This window comes from Stigmatopora argus, chromosome 2, assembly GCF_051989625.1.
Source record: "Stigmatopora argus isolate UIUO_Sarg chromosome 2, RoL_Sarg_1.0, whole genome shotgun sequence".
Lineage (NCBI taxonomy): Eukaryota > Metazoa > Chordata > Actinopteri > Syngnathiformes > Syngnathidae > Stigmatopora > Stigmatopora argus.
Window position 1 is genome coordinate 21,099,950 of NC_135388.1, and position 22,551 is coordinate 21,122,500.

Below are 22,551 nucleotides of genomic sequence, written 5' to 3' on the forward strand. Positions count from 1 at the left end.
TGGGCAAGTGAGTAATCCAAGACAGACCTTTACTGATGGCATAGTCTTGCATGCTGATCCAGAGGCTGTTGGCAGGTTCTTTGGAAGACCCTAAAGCCAAATCCACCAGGACACTTAAATTAGGATGCAATGTGCAGTCAAAAGGCTTCTGTTCTTCGTTATCCGACAGTGCAGCTTCCAACAACGAGCTGATAGAATTATCTAGGAGGGCAAATGAAGTATTTTAATACACACCACCATGACTTGCATATGCAAGTAAAAATCGAGTTTATATGAAAGTCAGGAAGCTTAATGTAAATGTCTCTTTACCAATGTTCCCTCTAAGCTGCGCGCGTGCGCAATTGCGCACTACTCTCGTCTTCTCTGCGGAGCAGCAATCATATGGCGCGCAAAATGTTTTTTTTTTTTTTTTTTTACCCCTTTCCCCATGATGGCGCCGTTTAAGCGGCAGCCAGTGGCAGTAGCTCTGTCCACTCTTATGTTTTTCGTGTTTTACAGCATGTTTTACATGAAAAATTAGAGGGAACATTGACATGCACCTGCTTGTGGCAGGTGTGATACTGGTGTGCCCATAGCGAGCAATGATGATGTCATGACCGGATGATTCGCCTAAAGACGTTTTGCCGACGGACGTTTGACAGGAAAAATCAGGTCAGGTCGCCGAATGAATGTTCGTTCAAACAGCGTTTAATGATTAAATACAAATACTAGTATTTGTTAGTTTAATGATTAAATACAAATACTAGTATTTGTTAGTTTAATGATTAAATACAAATACTAGTATTTGTTAGTTTAATGATTAAATACAAATACTAGTATTTGTTAGTTTAATGATTAAATACAAATACTAGTATTTATATATAGACGTTTTTTTGCCTCCATTGCGAGCGACATCATCGCGACATTTTACCGAGGAATTCACTTCCCTGGACTCGGTTCTAATGTCCAAAGAGCTCCAGTATTTGTATTTAATCATTAAAAGCTGTTTTAGGATGGATTTGACCCGATTGCTGTCATTTTACGGCTCGGTTCTGCTACATCTGCCCATTCAAGAGTGCTTATTCCCGGGCTGGCATGCCCGCCCAAGAGTGCTTATTCCCGGGCTGCCATGCCCGCCCAAGAGTGCTTATTCCCGGGCTGCCATTGATGGTAGACTAACATTGATTTTTACTATAATTTGGACAACGCCGGCGGCGGGCCGGATTAAAAATCCTAACGGGCCGTATATGGCACGCGAGCCGAGGTTGAAAAACTTGTACACACACGATCTGTACACGATCCGGGGGCTGGGCGAGCGCGTGAATCCCGTTTCGGCGAAACCTCCGTTCGGCGGAACGTCCTTTCGGCGACCTGCCCGTCTGTCAAACGTCCGTCGGCGAAACGTCTTTAGAAGAATCATCCGAGTACCGATGATGTCGCTCACACTGGTACTCAGTGCGCTCAGGGAGGTTGTCTTTCTGCCCAGACCAACGAAAAATTAGAGGGAACATTGCTCTTTACCCAGCTGTGGGACATCCATCTCCAAGCCATTGCTGAAAAGTGGGGTTTTGAGCCAGTAACCAGTATCATGCTCCTCCAAAGAGGCGGGAGTGCCCTGCAGCATCCCACCAAGACAACGACCAACCAGCAAGGCTACTGTCCTTTCCAAATCAACAAGCCACACCCAGGACAACGCTGGGTGAGGAAGAGAAATTCCTGACGCTGGTTCCGGAAAGTCTGACATACCTGAGAAGGAAAATATACTGTTTAAATCCACCAAAATGTCTTTCCATTGATGCTTACAGAGGTGGAGATGATGTTTGCGTGTGCAAAGACAGCTTTGCAATCCAATGCTCAACCAGAAGTGTTTCAGTGAGGACATGGGATTGCCAGATTGAAACCTGGCAATGTTTGCCTTTTTTCCTCAGTTGGTTTTAAACAAGTACAAGCTGGTAAAAATTTTTTTGAATATCTTGAGTTATTTCTGTACTTCTGTAATTTCATTCAAAAAGTGAAACATACCAACTTAATGAATATTGTTGGTTATAAGTGACAATTAAATAAAAAACCCAATTAATTCTCCAAAAACTCCATTACTGCGGAAAGGTTTAATATTGAAAACACAATGCCGTAATTTTGTCAGCGCATCAAATAAAAACAATTGCAAAGGCATTTAAAATGTAAATGGTTTCTCAGTCTAGTTCTGTGGGCTAAGCAACCATTGGTGGCCAGTTCCTCAAGAAAGGGTTTCAGCCGTCACATCCTTGTGTCCAACCACTCTTTAATAAACGACATAAACACAATAAGCCTTGGACTGCTGCTGAGTTGTCCAGAATTATATATATTATTTCAATCTCCTAATATTACCCCAAAACCAAAACCACAAAGCTCGGACAAATAGGCTTAAGGACAGTTTTTTCCCCACATCCATCAGACATCTAAACTCGCGCTAACATACCACACATTCCCTTCTGCGGCATATGAATAGATGGTTGGTTGGTGATCTGCCTCCTGCTAGCTGACTTGAAGGAAGGTAAGTGGCAGACAGTAAGGTAAGTGTCAGACAGTGTGCGGTAATCGAGAGGTAAGCGACCTGTATCCACAACAGCGGAATGACAAATTACAAGTCCGTAACTTACACTTATTTAGGTCTTTTGCCGATTAAACGTAGCTTATGGAGAAGCACCATCAATTTCGTCACACGCAGTTTCTGTTTTGATGCCAGCCAATACAATCATTCATGCTCATAGGCATAATTTTATTCTGGCGAAGAAAAAGTTTTTTGCTATATCGACCACCTCCCAGCCCAGGGGTGGGCAAACCGGGCAAAATTCGAGGGCTGCTGTAGGTGCCGGGTTTTGATGCAACCGATCCAACACAGACCGTTTAACCAATGAGGTTTTTGTTGCAACTGATCCAACACAGTTTAACCAATGAGGTTTCTGCTGAAACAAGAAGCACCTGACTACAATCCACTGATTGCACTTGTAAAATACCAGATTGGTGGAAAGGTTTACTCTTATAGGTTGGAACGAAAAACTACACACACCCATTGCGGCCCTTTGTGGAATAGTTTCCCCCCCTGCCCTAGCCTTTGGCCTGGGTTAAAGTGTTTATATGAATGAAATGTGGTCATGGTGAGTGAACCAAAATCGAAAAAAAGACATTTAAGTCATCTAGTGAAAAATTGTATTTTTTAATATTGCAATAGATTGCAAACACCCAAAACATAGCAACACAATTTATCTGCCATTACACATTGCTACAAATGTATGCCTTACAACATCCTCACCAGAAAGTTGGGTGTCTCATGGGTCAACGTAGCCAAAAAGAGCGCAACCAGAATTGTGTTTGTTTAAATTGGGCTGTTCTTTATTGTTTGTACGTGCTGGCAGAGAGATTCCGCACGCCACCAAACAAACCCAGAAATTATCAGGAAAATCGAATTCAAAATATAGACAAGGCGGGAGATAATTATTGTGCCTTCCCAGGGATTCAATAAGCACCCTTAGATTAACGTCTGGAAATGGGTCTGCTTGAAATTAATCTACATGTGTGTAATGGATTGTGTGTATTGTACATGGTAAACATCAGGATTGTTTCACACCAATAAAACAAGTTAATAAATCCTGATACTATGTTCTGCTAGTTCCTGAGGCTTTTATACAATTAATATCTAACATGACTTAGCACCTGCGCACAGTTCAAAAGATACCATTACCTGGACCGCGGTATCCCTGTTCTGGACTGACCCGTAAATAATACTCACTTGTGACATAACTGCCAAGACAAACAGACTCAAGGACAGTTTCTTCCCAAGAGCTGTCACCATACTGAACTCGAGTTCTGCACCTAGGACCTAATCAAGACTTGTTACTACTACTTCTACTACTTATTTATTATGTTGACTACTTATTTATCCATTACAATTTATAGATTTATTTGTCATTACTATATATTGAATATCTATGTTTGTTTGTTGTTGAGTCCATAGACTCAGCGACTGGTGCGCTCTTAACAACTTGGCGCTAAACGTCTCCAAAACCATGGAACTCATCCTGGACTTCAGACGGAACAAGCCCGCTCCACACTACTGACCTCACTTGGACTACTTATTTATTGATTATTTAGTGGTTATTTATTTATCATTACTATATATTGATTTTCTATGTGTTTGCTTGTTTGTTGTTGCATCCAGACACTCAGCGAGTGTTGCGACTTGGCGCTGAATGTCTCCAAAACCATGGAACTCATCCTGATCTTCAGACGGAATAAGCCCGCTCTGCTCTGCTGACCTCACTTGGACTACCGTATTTTCACGACTATTCGGCGCATCATATTTTACGCCGCAGTGTCAGTAACGAGTGCTATTTCTGTATTTTAGACACACAAAGCATGCACCGTTTTTTTAGACGCATATATATTATATATGGATGAACATCGAAACGCAATAGCGCTGGCTACCGGAAGTAGCCTATTTCCGGGTTCCGGTGCGCAGTGACTGCTGGGAAATATAGTTCTTGCACGCTACACCCACACGCTAAAAATACGTTTTTAAAAAGGCAACGGAAGCAAAACTGAGTTCGGTTGTACTATATTTAGACATTTTACAACTTACTCACGTCATCATCACCCACAAATCCATCAAAGTCCTAATTTTCTGTGTCCAAATTAAACAATTGCCCAAATGAGTCTTCCAAAACGCCGGGTCCCGCGGTTGTAGTTCTTAAGCCTCCGGGAATGACGGCAAGCTCCGAGTTATTATATATAATATACCGTAATTACTCGAATATAACACGCAGATTTTTGCTATATAATTAATTCCAATAGTTGGGGGTGCGTGTTATAATCAATAACTAAAATAAATTACAAATTTTCGATCGAAAAAAGCATTGTCAAACTCACTTTGACGCACGGATTTTACGTCATCTTGTAGAGCCGACGCACGGATTTTACGTCATCTCGTAAAGCCAATCGGATGATGTGTTGTGGGAGGAAGAGGAAGTGGATGAAGGAAGCGTGGACGTTGATAGGATTCTCAACGAAGAGATGTATGAGAGGTGTCAGGAGTGGCCCTTTTGGCCCTCCTGGGTTGCCGTTGACGCATACCGGCTGTAGCCAATCCATTGATTGCTTTCGTTTCCTGTATTTAAGTAGCGACGCGTCATCACACGTCGCCGGATTGTTCACTATCGTTGACTATCATTGACTGTTGTTAGCGGTTGCTAGCGGTCGCTAGCTGTCGTTATTCTGTTGCCTCTGTCCGTATGCGCGCCGCATGCGGCCACGTTTGTTTCCACGCCTTGGTTGATTCATTAAAGGACTCCGTATCACGCTGAATGCCTCGTCCTCTCCTGCTTCCTGCATTTGGGTCTACCTACATCCACGGTCGCGTCGCACAACGCGGCGCGACCGTAACAGATGCCCCCGATCGCGCTGCGACGACCCAGCGACGCGGCGCGATCATAACAAGAGGACAGACAAAGAGAGAGAGGAACTCTTCATTTGAAGGATTCTAATGAATAAATTTGTTTGAACAAAACAATCGTGAAACGAAGAAAAAAAGGTAAGATTTTCGTCAGCGGGAAATTTTAGGTGCGCACTATATTCGATTACTGCGTTTTTCCAGATATTTTTGGCCCAAAATTACCTGCATGTTATTTTCGAGTGCGCGTTATATTCGAGTAATTACGGTATATATATATATATATATATATATATATATATATATATATATATATATATATATATATATATATATATATATATATATAGTTCGCAGTCTACCTTTGAATGCTCCGTTGAAGCCAACATTTAGCGGCAGGATTTCTTTTGTAAATACAGCCGAAATGACGGCAAGCACCAAATTAATGTGGTCGCCATCATACTGAGTGTATTGAAGAACTCTATATCCCAGCAGTCACTGCGCAGTACTTTATCTACGGGAAATAGTAGAGTCTGGGGCTGCTTGGCGTAGTTAGTTGTGTATATATATATGTATATGTATATATATATGTGTATGTATATATATATATATATATATATATATATATATATATATATATATATATATATATATATATATATACACACACACATAGTTCACAGTCTAGCTTTGAATGCTCTGTTGACGCCAACATTTAGCGTGTATATATGTGTATATATATATATATATGTATATATATGTATATATATATATATATATATATATATATATATATATGTATATATGGGTATATATATGTATATATATGTATATATATGTATATATGTATGTATATATGTATAGATGTATAGATGTATATGTGTACTACGGGAAATAGTAGAGTCTGGGGCTGCTTGGCGTAGTTGTATATATATATATAGTTCACAGTCTAGCTTTGAATGCTCTGTTGACGCCAACATTTAGCGGCAGGATTTCTTTTGTAAATACAGCCGAGCACCAAATTAGTGTGCTCGCCGTCATACTAACTGTATTGAAGAACTGGGTGTATTAAGAACTCTATATCCCAGCAGTCAGTGCGCAGTACTTTATCTACGGGAAAATAGTAGAGTGGTGGGCTGCTTTCCGTAGTTGTCCTATCGACTGATTTATTTTATTTTATCGTGATAACAATTTTAGTATTGGTCCATATATAAAGCGCACTGGATTATACGGCGCCCTGTCTATTTTGGAGAAAATTTTAGACTTTTATGTGCGCCTTATAGTCGTGAAAATACGGTACTTATTTATTTATTTCTTACTTAATGATTATTTATTTGTCTGTTTGTTGTTATTTGTGCACTACGTGGTGAAAGCTTTAAATCTCATTATACTTGTATAATGACAATAAAAGCCTTCAATTCAATTCATATCAGTCGATCACTAGTATTAAATGTACTACATGCTCATACATTTCAGTTGTTTATCATAAATAAAAATCATTTTATGTTGCTGTATCGGTCATAAGAAAAATTATAATATTGTGAGAGTCTAAATTTGCAAATTATTCATGGTGTCAGTTTCAATCATCAAAATTAAAGAAATAAACATTTAAATTACATCAGTCAATGAAAATCAATACACATCATATCATACAAGAAATTCACTTTTTGAATTGAATAACAAAAATAAACTTTTTCCATTACATATATTTTTTTTTTACCAGCACCTGTGGTTACATCTTCATACGCATTGCTTTGTAACCAAAGACCCCATAAGCCACGAAGCACTGCCATGTAGAGTGATTTTCTGCCATGTCATGCTCATGATACGTCATTTGTGAATGCATTTGGTACTGTATATTATCATATACTGAACATGAATTTGGTCATGTGAAACAAGAACTGTTTATAATACGCACCTTGAAGAGGCCACTGTAGCTCCTGGTCCTCCAGAGGCAATGCAGCAGGCAAGAGCCTGTTTAGCCGGTCCAAAGGAGGTAATAAGTCAAGAAGGAAGCTTAGTAAAGGTCTTGCTACAGACACGGGAAGCAGAAGCAATGAGTTGATGATCTGACACAACATACTGCCTGCTGCTGACACAAAGATCACATCTGCAAAAATAAATACAAAATGTAGATGTTAACTGTTAAAAACATGAAAATATGAATGCCCCTAATCATTTATGGATTGTCAAATATACCATGATTTCGTATAAAATGGGGGTGGTGTAAGCCAATTGGAGGGTGTGGAATAGGTGAGCCCAATTTAAAGGAATTGACAACATCTTTATGAGATGCTTATCAGCGGACATAATCGCTTAATTTACTGATAAAACACCAAATTTAATTTTTCATATGTAATAATGGAGAAAAACAAATGGCTGCACCAGGTGTGGAGAAGTGATATAGCGGGCTTAATTTGTGTCTAAGATAGAGAAAACAGAAAGACACCGACAGGTACAGGTACAGCAATTGTTAAGACTGTGTGCCGATTTTTTTTTTTACTGTTTATACCTGTTTTCGAGTCCATCTGCATTTGTGTATATATAAAAATAGTGATTAATTGCCAAAGAGATTTATATGGGACATAACTTCTCATGCACACTTCAATCTTTCCAACATTACAAATGGTTCACAAACAATTCATACCTTGTAGTTTCTCACGTACACTGCCATTGCTTGAACTCTCTTTAATTAAAGTGGCTGAGCGGGAGAAGATTTCTGTGGCATGAGGTAGAAGGAGCTGCAAATGCTTATAGAGGAGAGCAACACTGCTTGAGTTCTGGACAAAACAAAAGTGATAAAGTATTAGTTATCTATGAACGACAGCAGGATTCGGGTTTAAAAAAAAAAATTAAGAGTGAAAGCCATCACCTGGAAACAGTAGTACGTAGTAGTAGGGAAAGAAAAATGTTCGGATTATTTGGCAGTATGGTGCTAGCGGTGAAATTAATCACGTTTAATCGATGATGTCGCTCGCTCGCTCACTCACTATATCGCCATCTACGTCAAACCACATTCAGACACTCACTTAACCATTCAGATTTGGACTTTTAATTGACATTCCATTTTGCGCCGCTTCATCTAATGGGTGCATAACGTAACCCCAAACAGTACTTTAACTGTGTACTGCGTCTTATAATGCTGTGCGCTATACATGGAAATAGTTTTAAAATAGGCCCATCGAAGGTGTGCCTTACAGTACGGAAAATACAGTAATTCTTCAGCCACTTGTAAATGAACGTTTGTCTTTTTTCTGCATGAGTAGATTATAAGGTCATGAAAAACATTAACCATTTTATCTGTTCATGAAAATGAAAGCGTGAACAGACTCGTAGAGTCAGTGCTTTATTTTGAATAGAAACTGCAAGTTTTATTTTGTAACAAGCAGAAGAGCCCAGCGTTGCCGGGCCTGGAGTAAGGCTTGGGAATAGTGCTCGTTCTCACGTGTGTGGGGTCACTGTACAGTGGGGCAAATAAGTATTTAGTCAACCACCAAGTTCACCTACTTGGAGAGATTAGAGGCCTGTAATTGTCAACATGGGTAAATCTCAACCATGAGACAGAATGTGGAGAAAAAAACAGGAAATCACATTGTTTGATTTTTAAAGAATTTATTTGCAAATCATGGTGGAAAATAAGTATTTGGTCAATACCAAAAGTTGCTGAAAGACACAGCCATGTCTCATCTTCAATGTCCTTGCTAATGGAAGGATATTTTCACTTAAAATCTCTCGATACATGGCCCCATTCATTCTTTCCTTTACACAGATCAGTGGTCCTGGTCCCTTTCCAGAAAAACAGCCCCAAAGCATGATGTTTCCACCCCAATGCTATGGTGTTCTTCGGATGCAATTCAGTATTCTTTCTCCTCCAAACACGAGAACCTGTGATTCTACCAAAAAGTTCTATTTTGATTTCATCTGACCATAACACATTCTGCCAGTCCACTTCTGGATCATCCAAATGCTCTCTAGCGAACCGCAGACGGACCGCCTGGATGTGTACTGGCTTCAGCAAGGGGACACATCTGGCAGTGCAGGATTTGAGTCCCTGGCGGCGCAATGTGTTACTGATAGTAGCCTTTGTTACTGTGGTCCCAGCTCTCTGTAGGTCATCACTGGGTCCCCCCGTGTGGTTCTGGGATTTTTGCTCACCGTTCTTGTTATCATTTTGACGCCACGGGGTGAGATCTTGCATGGAGCCCCAGCTCGAGGGAGATTATCAGTGGTCTTGTATGTCTTCCATTTTCTAATGATTGCTCCCACAGTTGATTTCTTTAGACCAAGGGTTTTACCTATTGTAGATTCAGTCCTCCCAGCCTGGTGCAGGTCTACAGTTTTGTCTCTGGTGTCCTTTGACGGCTCTTTGGTCTTGGTCACAGTGAAGTGTGAGAGACTCAGGTTGTGGACAGGTGTCTTTTATACCGATAATGAGTTAAAACAGATGCTATTAATACAGGTAACGGGTGGGGACCTCGTTAGAAGAAGTTAGACCTCTGACAGAAATCTTGCTTGTTTGTAGGCGACCAAATACTTATTTTCCACACTAATTTGGAAGTAAATTCTTTAAAAATCAAACAATGTGATTTTCTGTTTTTTTCCTCCACATTCTGTCTCTCATGGTTGAGGTTTACCGATGTTGACAATTACAGGCCTCTCTAATCTTTTCAAGTAGGAGAACTTGCACAATTGGTGGTTGACTAAATACTTATTTGCCCCATTGTAGGTGCGTAAGACTACTTATTTGCCCCATTGTAGGTGCGTAAGACACCGATCAATACTGTTCAAATTTCCCAACTTGCGCATAGCGTGGCCACGTGCGGTTTCACCGTGCGCAGGCCGCGTTTTAATGGGAAGCGCACTTCCTTTTCACTGCATACCAACATTAGTATTTCTGCGCACCCCTTGTTGTAAGGCTGGAGGCAATCGGTTAGGGTGAATCAGGGATGTGGGTTTTCGAAGAAGTCGAGATCCAACCGCGGTTGTTGTTGCTTGTTTTTTTTCTTTGTATGCATGGCATGCACACACAGACAAAGCATTTATATAAGAGTTTAGATTTAGATAGTAACTTAATTTACAGCATTGTTGTATGGTGTCAACTTGATTTGATCAAGACCACGACATCCGAAAAAAATAAAGACTTCTGCGTCAATCCTATGTTTACATCAGCCACGCCTTAGAGTTTTCTGCAGCCGGTGAAATTTAGTTTAGAAGCAGATGTCAAACATGTCCAAAATGTCAGGTTATTGGCAGTGAGGGAAACTTCTATTTTTTTTTTTTTAAATAGAGATGAATTAAGTACTGTATTCATACCTCAGTCACATGGTTAACATGGCAATAAGCTAATAGTTGCTTATGCAAGGAGCAAAGGAGTTGGTGAAGGTGAGCAGGTTGGCTGCTGTCAGAAGAGGACATGTCCTGCTGCAACTTGTCACTATTTTTCTCTAGTTCACCAAATGCCTGATCCTGCAAATTAAAACAAAGGATCAGAGAAAGAAACGAATCGTGTGTGATAGTTTCACGTAGTAATAAAAACATCATACAGTGGTACCACGAGATACGAGCTTAATCCGTTCCGGGACTGAGCTCGTATGACAAGATTCTCGTAACTCGAGCGGAAGTTTCCCATTGAAATGAATAGGAAACAAATTAATTCGTTCCAACTCTCTGAAAAAAACACCAAAAACAGGATATTGGATTGAAAAAAATGTTTTATTTCTCATAATTCGCCATATATTGACAAAGTAATAAATAACGAGTGGTTTGATAGTAATAATGTGTTTAATAGGAGTAAAATTAGACATTTCGCGGAGGGTAGAGACAGCGGCATACACGGAGGTGGGGGGGGGGCTGTTCGGGGGGGCTTTATCCACGGCAACAATGCACTCGTAAACGAACAAACAAATTTAAATTAACTTGGACAACTATATACAGACACTCAACGTTTAATGTAACTTCAAACAAAACTAAATTCTAAATTTGTTGTAATCTTTTTACCTTACGTAGTTCTACGGGTTGACACCACCTGGCCGCTCCGCCGAAGTCTTCAAAACGAACGCATCAAGAGTTGTTTGTTTTTGTCTACCCTTCAAAATATTTCGATAATGTCGCATACAAATGTCATCACAATAGGATAACGCACGACCACTTGCCAATGAGAAATAGTCTTTAAAGAACGATCGCGGGAGCATCTTTCCTTAGAAAGAATAACAGGAAATACAATAGTTGAGCTTACCCACGTATTGATTGTGGGTAATGAAGTTTTATTCTGAGAAAGGTTGCCATTGCCTATGGGTGTTGTGTGCACGAGTATACTTCATTACCCAGAAAGCCCTCTTTTTGCCCGCGCGTTGTGCGTTTCCTGGTCGTATGAGAAACTCGTCTGAATTAATCGTTCCGTGCTCGTAGATATTGTTATACACAAAAGATATGCAAAAAAGACCTGGCTTGGTCGCATCACGAAATTTTGATCGCATGACGGGCGAATTATTCGATCGAAATTTCCCTCGTAAGACGAGAATTTTGTATGACGAGCGGTCGTATGACGAGGTACCACTGTATATATCATATGAATGTTGCATAAGTGAAAAATGTATGTCAACTTTAGAGCTCCGACTGCTCGTTTTAATAAGCAGCACACAGATTCACATGCATATTTGTTTTTGATTCCAATTCATATCATCGCTGTCAGAGATTCCTGATCAAGGGTTTATTTGTGAAGTGATCTATTCTGACTAGGTGTGCGTCACTCTGTTTAATTGGCACAGCCAGACGTGTGATGTGTAAATCGTATTTCAAATCTATATTGTTTAATATTTAATACCTCATTAAAAACTAATTAGTTAAAATTATCCCCGTCACACACCAGCTCTTGGTGAAGCTGCAATATTTCCAGGCACCTAACTGACAAGATCACTGCGCATTTAGGTGAAGAATGAAGAAAACACATGGAAATAGCATTTAGGCCATTTCAAATTATCCAAATGCATCAATTATTAAAAGATTGAAAAAAGGACAATGTCACTCGTGTGACTAATTCAATTACATTCAGATTCAACTTTTCCATCCAAGAGGTTTGTTTATATGAATGATTTTCATTCATCTTGAATATTAAGTTTTATTTTAGAATGCAAGAGAAGCGTCAAACGTACCCATTATTGGTGAGAAACGAAGTCACCCGCGTGACCAATTCAATTACATTCAGATTCAACTTTTTCCCATCTGAGACATTTATAACAAAAAAAAACATGATTTTCACACAGGACAATGCTCAATCACAGCATGGCCGGCAATGAAAGGCCTAAAATAAGAAAAACTAATTATACATGGCCTCCTTGTTCACCTGATCTGAACCCCATAGAGAACCTGTCAAATGTGAGATTTACAAGGAGGGAAAACAGCATACCTCTCCGAACAGTGTCTGGGAGGCTGTGATTGCCGCTGCACGCAATGTTGTTATCCAAAACACTGATTCAAGATGGCAGCGCACACGGGTGCAGCGGCTCTATGCTCTCCAGTTTGGTGTTTTGTTTTCTCAATCTTATCGTTATTTACTAACATCTGCGAGGCAAACTTTTTATGCAGTCGCCAGGACTTAATTACTCTCGGGAGGAGATGCGATATATCCGTCACAACAGATTACCAACGGACCTACAATATCCCCGAGGACATCTCGAGACAACCGGGATCTCCGTGGATAGTCAGCCCACTCAGAGTACGACGGAGGCGGCAAAGGGAAAGAAAGCAAAAGCGCGGATGCCGGGCGGGCCTAGCTGCTAAGCTAAGGAAGCAACCACACCGAGCACCGCTTCCAAGTATCTTCTTGACCAACGACAGATCCATCACCCACAAAATGGACGATTTGGAACTTCAGCTTGCCACCAACAGCTTTGTCAAGAACTGCAACATTATTTTCATCACGGAAACGTGGCTACACCCGCAAATCCCCGGCGCCGCGGTATCGCTAGCTAGCTGGACGCTATTCCGAAATGATCGTTCGAAAGAAATATCAGGGAAAAGCAGGGGAGGTTCTATGCGTGTACATACACAATGAATGGTGCTGAAACAGTAGGATCATTAACACTCACTGCTCCCCGGATTTAGAGCTCTTGGCAGTACGGTGCAGGCCCTTCAATCTACCTAGATTCTCATTGTAATGGCTGTTTACATCCCACTGGATGCTAACGTTAGCACGGCACTTAGCCTCCTCCTGGCGGCTGTAAACAAACAGCAGCTTGACCACCCCAATGGAGTCTTTATTGTCACTGGTGACTTCAACAAACATTGTTTAAAGACTGTTCTGCCTAAGTTTATCCAGTATGTGAAGTGTCACACCAGAGGAGATAAAACTCTAGACCAGAGGTCTCCAAACCAGTCCTCGAGGGCCGGTGTGGGTGCAGGTTTTTGTTCCAACCCATCCAACACAAACTGTTTAACCAATCAGGTTTCTGCTGAAAAAGAAGCACCTGACTGCAATCCACTGATTGCACTTCTACGATACCGGATTGGTGGAGAGGTTTCCTCTTCCAGGTTGGAACGAAAACCCACACCCACTGCGGCCCTTTCTGGAATAGTTTGAGAACCACTGCTCTAGACCATGTTTATTCTAATATCAAACATGCTTATAGAGCCACACCCTCCCTCACCTTGCTGGATCAGACCTTCTTTGCCTGTCCCTCACCCCCTCATACTCCCTACTCCGGAGGCTAACAAGGCCACAAATAACGATAAAAACATGGCCCGAGGACGCCCTTTCTCAGCTGCAGGACTGTTTTTCCCGCACCATTTGGGAACTTTTTGAACACCACAACCTCCAAGACTACACGGACACTGTACTTTCCTCCATCAAAAACTGCACGGACAACGTCACTGTTAATAAACGGATACAGGTTTTTCCTAAACAAAAACCCTGGATGACCAGTGAGACACAGGCACTCATTAAATGCCGTAACACTGCCTTCAGGTCAAGGGGACAAGGTACAATACAGCGCTGCCAGAGCAGAGCTGAAGAGAGCCATTAAAAAGGCCAAGGCAGCATATACAAGGAAAATTGAGGAGCACTTCACAGGAAATAACCCAAAGAAGATGTGGCAGGGAATACGACATATGACCAATTACAATGACAATAATGTGTTTGTTAACGCGGATGCCTCACTAGCAGAGGAATTGAACCGTTTCTTTGCCCGCTTTGAGACTGACAAATCAGACCCAGTCTCAACACATCCACCACCACCCTGCAGCAGTACACTGGAGCTTCAGGAACATGAAGTGAGACAGGTACTGCGGACTGTGAACACCAGGAAGGCTGTTGGCCCTGACGGAGTACCTGGGAAGGTGCTAGAAGCCTGTGCTGACCAGCTGACTGGTGTTTTCACAAAGATCTTCAATTGTTCCCTGCAACAATCCATCATCCCATCCTGCCTGAAATCTGCCATCATTATCCCTGTCCCTAAAAAGCCAACCATTGACAGCCTGAATGATTATAGGCCTGTTGCACTTACGCCCGTGATCATGAAGTGCTTTGAAAAGTTAGTCGCCCGCCATATCAAGGATACAATCCCTCAGTTGACCCTCACCAGTTTGCCTATAGAGTAAATAGGTCCACTGAGGATGCCATCGCCGTAGCTCTACACACAGCACTGAGCCACCTGGAGCACCATGGGAACTATGTGAGGATGCTTTTCATTGACTATAGCTCAGCCTTCAACACTATAATACCGGACAATCTGGCTGACAAACTCTCTCACCTTGCACTATCCTCTTCAATCTGCTGCTGGATAAAGAACTTCTTGACCAACCGACCACAGACTGTTAGACTTGGTCCCCACCTCTCTTCCTCCATTACACTGAGCACTGGCTCCCCTCAAGGCTGTGTACTGAGTCCTCTTCTGTACTCTCTGTACACATACGACTGTACACCGACCCACCAGTCTAACTCCATCATCAAATTTGCCGATGACACCACTGTGGTCGGACTAATCTCAGGGGGGGATGAGTCTACTTACAGAGATGAGGTCAACAAACTGTCTTCGTGGTGTTTGGTGAACAATCTCACACTAAACACCACGAAAATTAAAGAAATAATCCTGGACTTTTGCGAACAAAGCACAGTTCTGGCCCCACTTCTCATAAATGGAGTATGCGTAGACAGGATCCAGTCCTTCAAATTCCTGGGGGTCCACGTCACGGACAAGCTCTCCTGGTCTACCAACACGACGGCAGTGGTGAAGAAGGCCCAGAAACAACTCCATTTCCTGAGGGTACTCAGGAGGAACAAGTTGGACACTAAGCTTCTGGTAACCTTCTATAGAGCCACTGTGGAGAGCATCCTGGCATACTGCATTACAGTGTGGTACGCTGGAAGCACGGCAGCAGACAGAAAGGCCATGCAGAGAGTGATCAACACTGCCCAGAAGATCATCGGCTGCTCTGCCCTAACTGGATGACATTGCCAGCCCTCACTACCTCAGCAGAGCCAGGAACATTGTCAGGGACCAATACCATCCTGGTCACAATCTGTTCCAGCTGCTGCCCTCTGGCAGACGCTACAGGTCTCACAAAGCATGGACATATAGACTTAAGGACAGTTTTTTCCCACAGCCATCAGGACTCTGAACTTGCGTTAGGACGACACACAATCCCTTCTGTGCAATAAGTTCGGGGTGTGCAATAACAATGTGCAATATCTTAGACTGTGCAATATTTTAGAATTTACCTAGCCGGGATGTGACTTTTTATACATTTATATTACTATTTATGTTTTTTTTTTACTGGGAAAACACACTGTGGAGTAGCACCACCAATTTCGTTATACGCATCTGTGTATGATGACAATAAAGGCTTTTGATTTGATCGTGAACAGAACAAAATACTGACAAAAACCATGGAAGCCTGGCTTTTGAGTGTCTTTGCAAAGAAAGGTGGCAATATTGGTGTTAGGGGTTATTAATCTTACATCATTATATATTTGCTTGCAATGAAGAACAAACGATTTGCTAGACTTAGGATTATTAGCCTTACATTATTATATATTTGCTTGCAATGAAGAAGAATGTTTTGAGAACCATCGACCTCTCACACTGTTGTTTACACCGCTCCCTTGGGAAGATCCGGAGGACTCAATTGTTTTGACTTCTACCAAAGTGGTTCATATCGCTCCCTTGCAAAGATCCGGAGGACTCAATTGTTTTGACTTCTGGGATGCCTGTTGTAAAATTAAAAACGTATGCAATAAATAAGCAAGAGAGGCGTCAATCGGGAGAATGATCTTGTAGGAAGGCGCGGGAGGATCGATTCTCTCTTGCAAGACACCGGTTATGAGTCTGATGTCTGTTTTATTTGTGCGTGCATTTGGGAATGCCTATTGGTGAACCTATCAATTGGTCACTCATTTGTTTTTGAATATCAGTGGGGCAAATAATTATTTAGTCAACCACCAATTGTGCAAGTTATCCTACTTGAAAAGATTAGAGAGGCCTGTAATTGTCAGCATGGGTAAACCTCAACCATGAGAGACAGAATGAGGGAAAAAAAAGAAATTCACATTGTTTGATTTTTAAAGAATTTATTTGCAAATCATTTGTTTGATTTTTAAAGAATTTATTTGCAAATCATTTGTTTGATTTTTAAAGAATTTATTTGCAAATCATTTGTTTGATTTTTAAAGAATTTATTTGCAAATCATTTGTTTGATTTTTAAAGAATTTATTTGCAAATCATGGTAGAAAATAAGTATTTGGTCAATACCAAAAGTTCATCTCAATACTTTGTTATGTACCCTTTGTTGGCAATAACGGAGGCCAAACGTTTTCTGTAACTCTTCACAAGCTTTTCACACACTATTGCTGGTATTTTGGCCCATTCCTCCATGCAGATCATCTGGCAGTGCAGGATTTGAGTCCCTGGCGGCGCATTGTCTTACTGATAGTAGCCTTTGTTACCGTGGTCACAGCTCTCACTAGGTCCCCGTGTGGTTCTGGGGTTTTTGCTCAACGTTCTTGTTATCATTTTGACACCACGGGGTGAAATCTTGCATGGAGCCCCAGATCGAGGGAGATTATCAGTGGTCTTGTATGTCTTCCATTTTCTAATAATTGCTCCCACTGTTGATTGCTTTACACCTAGCGTTTTACCTATTGCAGATTCAGTCTCCCCAGCCTGGTGCAGGTCTACAGTTTTGTCTCTGGTGTCCTTTGACGGCTCTTTGGTCTTGGCCACAGTGGAGTTTGGAGTGTGAGACTGAGGTTGTGGACAGGGTCTGTTTTATACCGATAATGAGTTAAAACAGATGCCATTAATACAGGTAATGAGTGGAGACCTCGTTAGAAGTTTGACCTCTTTAACAGCCAGAAATCTTGCTTGTTTGTATGTGACCAAATACTTATTTTTCCAATAATTTGGAAATAAATTCTTTAAAAATCAAACTGTGATTTTCTGTTTTTTCCCCACATTTGGTCTCTCATGGTTGAAGTTTACCCATGTTGACAATTACAGGCCTCTCTAATCATTTCAAGTAGGAGAACTTGCACAATTGGTGGTTGACTAAATACTTATTTGCCCCACTGTATATTTGTGAATGTTCAGCTGTTGAGCACCTGGTAAAAATAAATAATAGAAATGGGTATATAGATGTTTGGCTGCCTCATAGTTCTGAAATGGAGGGGACAATCCTAGGTCCGGACCTTCCTGTGTCGAGTTTGTAACTTCTCTCAAGGCTTGCATGGGTTTTCTCTGGGCTACTCCAGTTTCCTCCCACATCGCAAAAACATGCAGGGTAGGCTGGTTGAACACTCTAAATTGCCCCTAGTTATTAGTGTGAGCGTGAATGGTTGTTTGTCTCCTAGTGCCCTCCAATTGGCTGGCCACCAATTCAGGGTGTCCCCCGCCTGGTGCCCAAAGTCAGCTGGGATCGACTCCAGCACCCCCTGTGACCCTTGTAAATAAGTGGAACAGAAAATGAATGAGGATATATGTTTTTCCTAAGCTGCCTAATAATAATTCATTGTAATTGTCACACCTGCACATGCAGATTTCCTCCTAAAATAGCTAAAATTAAAAAGCCCCACTCCAACTCCCAAAAATACTATATTTTCACACCAATAGGGCGCACAAACTTCTAGAATTTTCTCCAAAATGGACGGGAAACCCAATCAATCGGTGCGTCTTGGTTGTGCGCTAAATTAAAAATTTTGTATGAACCTGACCGCTTCACTGACTGGTTTCATTTCTTGCCGACTCGCTACTTATTGGGGTCAACCCAGTGGACGTTCACCCTAAAAATAGCCTCCCTAGTGCCGTGCTAACGTTAGCAAGTGTATTCAAAAACATTACCTAAAATCTATTCAAAACATCCCAGACGAGTGGCGAGGCAGTTGACTTCCGTGTGCTTGTAGCTCTTTTAACCCTCAAAAACACTCAATGCGCAAAGAAACAACACATTAGAGCTATACAGAGGAACAGAATGACATGAATGACAAGAGAATGCGGGTATGAACGCTTGTAAAATATACTCAAGCCATGGATCGAACACGAAATTCCACCGAGGAGATACAGCGTTGCGAACGGCTTGGGAAAGATGAACGTCGGATGGCAAACATAGTATACAATGGTACCTCGACATACAGGGACCCGACATACGAGTAAAATTTCGGGGAAATATTTATCTTGAGATACGAGACAAATTTTGATATATGAGCATACAGCGGAGGCGAGAGGCTGCTCATAAAAAACATCAAGGGCACTGTCTTTCTGGTCGCAACTCCCTCGTGTAATGTCTCTGTGGTCGCAACTCCCTCGTGTAATGTCTCTGTGGTCGCAACTCCCTTGTGTAATGTCTCTACGAGCACTGGGCGGAGCGTTGCATTTTTTCAGTGTTTTCCCCCCCGTCGCTAATACGAGAGTACTACTTCCCGGGCAAGTTGGCAAGTGGTTGCCCATTATCCTATTGTGAGGACATTTGTGTGCATCTTGCATTTTGGGAATATTTTGAAGGGAATACAAAAGCAAACAACCCTCAATAGGTTGCATCTGAAAGTCAGGGTGGAGGCGGGGCAAATAGAGCCAACCCAGGAGAAGAAAGGTATCAAATTTAAAACAAAATTAGAATTAAGTTTAGTGAAAGGTTGGATTAAACTTATTTTTGAGTGTCTGCATCGTAATCCAAATTCATTTAAATTTGTTTATGTTATGTTACGAGCGCGTTGCCGTGAACCCCCCCTCCTCCCCCTCTCTGTTACTCTCTCGCCCTTCCGCGAAATCTGTCTAATTTTAGTATACTATTACACACATTTTAATACTATTCAACCACTAGTTATTTGTTACTTTGTTAATAGATGGTGAATTAGAACAAATAAAAATGTTTTTTCAATCCAATATCCTGTTTTTTCAGAGGGTTGGAACGAATTGATTTTTTTTTTAGTTCATTTCTATGGAAACGTTCGTTTGAGTTAAGAGTAAATCGACATACAAGCTCAGTCCCGGAACGAATTAAGCTCGTATCTCGAGGTAGCACTGTAGTTCCATACAAAGACTGGCAAGCAGCATCGCATGAGTTACGTGACGATTTGGATTGTTAATGCCTGGGCCAAAGTGCCGGCGAGCACAGTAGTCTGAGCTTTCATCAAACCTTGAATAACTATTACGAAACTCCACGGCGACAACGCTGACCCTGACAATGATATGGAACCCAGCATTGTTGGCGAACTCGGCCATCTGGCAGACCTCTATGTCGGATATAGAAGATGAGGAGTGACAGATTTGTAGATGTTTGAATGCTTTGACTTAAATTATCACACTAGCATGCATGCTAACGTACGTGTCATGCTAGCGCGACCATTGCAGCGCGTCCTTTGAAACAAAGTGCCTTTTCTATGGGCAAAAGACAGAAATTGTACCCACAACTGAGACACCGCCCATTCATTCGGTGCGCCCTATAGGTGTTAAAATACGGTATTCAGCTTTGATATTAATGAGTCTTTCGGGTTCATTAAGAACATGGTTGTTATTACATAATAAAATTAATCCTCAAAAATACAACTTGCCCAATAATTCTGCACTAACTATACTCTGTCAATTGCTCTACTTACAGTATAAAAACCAAGGTTCCTCAGTAGTGTTTTCATGAGGATCTCTGCTAGATGAGTGTCAGGATGTCCTGCTGTGGCACTGCGGTTTGGGTCTGGGGACGCTGTGAATTTCAAGCCAGAGCAAAGCGCTTCAGGGCCGTCAGAAGGAGAGCTATAACCCAGCAATGATGCTACATGGGTGTGGTCCTGAAGACTAGTTAGGATGATGTCCAACTGCATTCTCTGTAGCAATATAAACATTTTGTTAAAACTGATGAACAGTGCTTATACTATATGGAGCTAGAGCTGGGCGATATGACAGAAATTGTTATCACGATGATAATAAAAAATCTGTCGATATCGATAATTATCACAATAACTATCACATCTTTTCTCATTCAAATTTGAAGCTTCAAACTTCCGTGAATAAGTAAATAAATTACTTTTTTCCTTATTCCAGTTTTCTTTGTGTCTCGATCCTTCAACGTGCGCTTTGCAGTCATTAGTTCCACCGTGCCACGCTGAAGTTGCACTTGCATGTTGTGTAATGTGCAAATATCGGTCCTTTTGGAGACCGTGCCAACATGGGATATTTTGTTGAATAAGAAGCAATACATTTCTGCGAGTGTCTGTATTTTGGCCGTGTTATTGTCCTCTGCGTTCATGCTCCGTGTTAGCCTCTATTGCTAACCTAAAAACGTTTCCATATCATCCTCTACTACAGGTTGTGTAATTGCAGATAGAAATTATCAAATATCGAAGTTTTTATCAGTATTGTGGACAAAAAATATTTCACGATAATTATCATTTTCGTTTTATCGCCCAGCTCTATATGGACCCATTTGAAATGTTTCATGAAATTATGGTGACCAGGTCATTCCTATATTTGACTGATCAAAAAAACTTTTAAAATAGGCAGCAGGGTACCTGTCCTTTAGACAGACTCTCCCATCTGTCAGGGCCCTGAGGCAGCAAGGAGTGAAGAAGCTCCATCCTCTCTCTTAGTGGAGGCAGCAGCATTGTCGCTCCCACAGAAAGTGTCTCAATAACTGCCTGATAAGGTTAAACACACCAATGTAAAATCATCAGATAAAAGATTATTCTCTTGTGCAGATGACTAAACAAATTTTATCACCATCACCGCAAGCATATTCAATAGAACAGTAATGATTTAAAGAGGGCGCTCCATTAAAAAAAATCCACTGTTCCATTTTATCCGGCGGTCATTCAGGATTCATAGTTTGATTTATTTAATAAGGGAAAGCACATATTAATGAACAAATTATTCATGGTATAAATGTAAAAATGAGTTTGTGACTTGGTTCACAGTTTGATCTGTGCAATTAGTCAAATTATGTTAATAGCATTAGCATATGAACATTTTATTATACAAGTGCCAACCCACTTCATTTACACAACTTGAATGTTGTGTGGATTTTTTTTTTAACTCTAGCTATGAATGTGTCAAGTGTTGCTCTTCTTTTACCTCCTGAATCTCATCTGGCACAGAAGAATCCATGAGTCTGAAGAGCAGATTTCTCAGAGGTCTGGCTTGCCGCCCTAAGATACTTGTAGCTACTCCCCCGGCAAGTGCAAGAGCCAGATGATTGGATAAAAGCCGAAGGCACAGCTTAAGAAAGTTATGATGCTCCCTGAAAATATAATATTTCAAATTATATGCGTGCATGTGTCACTTTACTATTACAGTGGTACCTTTACTTACAAATGCATGTAATTTTCAGGTTACAAAAACGTTTGATATGCAAATTACTGTTCCAATATATGAAAACAAGATCCAAGTTATGAAATCCCATTTCCTGTATCTGTTATTTTATCTTGAAATTGTCATGGTGGCATTTGGCATTTTTGTTTTGTTTAGTTTTTCAAGTTTGGTTAAAGCAACTTTGTTTTTAGTTTTTTCAATTACTGGTGTGAATGGAATGGATTGCATGTTATTCATTCTTCATTTTAATACATAAAAAATAATTTACTTATCATTTTCTCTTATTTTTGTGTGTTTCTCACACCTTCCATACATAATTGGGACAATTTGATCATTTTTTAAAGGATTTAGTTGGTAGTTTA

General features: G+C 41.0%; 1 protein-coding gene across 8 annotated transcripts in view; it reads right to left on the minus strand.

Moving 5' to 3' along the window:
* The window catches only part of herc1 (HECT and RLD domain containing E3 ubiquitin protein ligase family member 1), a 136,903-nt gene that overhangs the window by 90,948 nt on the left and 23,404 nt on the right, over positions 1 to 22,551 (minus strand). For all 8 annotated transcript variants that reach the window (XM_077586910.1, XM_077586900.1, XM_077586865.1 and 5 more), the window contains exons 12-19: positions 21,953 to 22,118; positions 21,394 to 21,519; positions 20,488 to 20,709; positions 10,718 to 10,870; positions 8,052 to 8,184; positions 7,323 to 7,514; positions 1,501 to 1,725; positions 28 to 201 (exon numbers count right to left, since the gene is read on the minus strand). In XM_077586910.1, the coding sequence (XP_077443036.1) occupies positions 28 to 201; positions 1,501 to 1,725; positions 7,323 to 7,514; positions 8,052 to 8,184; positions 10,718 to 10,870; positions 20,488 to 20,709; positions 21,394 to 21,519; positions 21,953 to 22,118 (1,391 nt within the window). The remainder of the gene's footprint in view (positions 1 to 27; positions 202 to 1,500; positions 1,726 to 7,322; positions 7,515 to 8,051; positions 8,185 to 10,717; positions 10,871 to 20,487; positions 20,710 to 21,393; positions 21,520 to 21,952; positions 22,119 to 22,551) is intronic.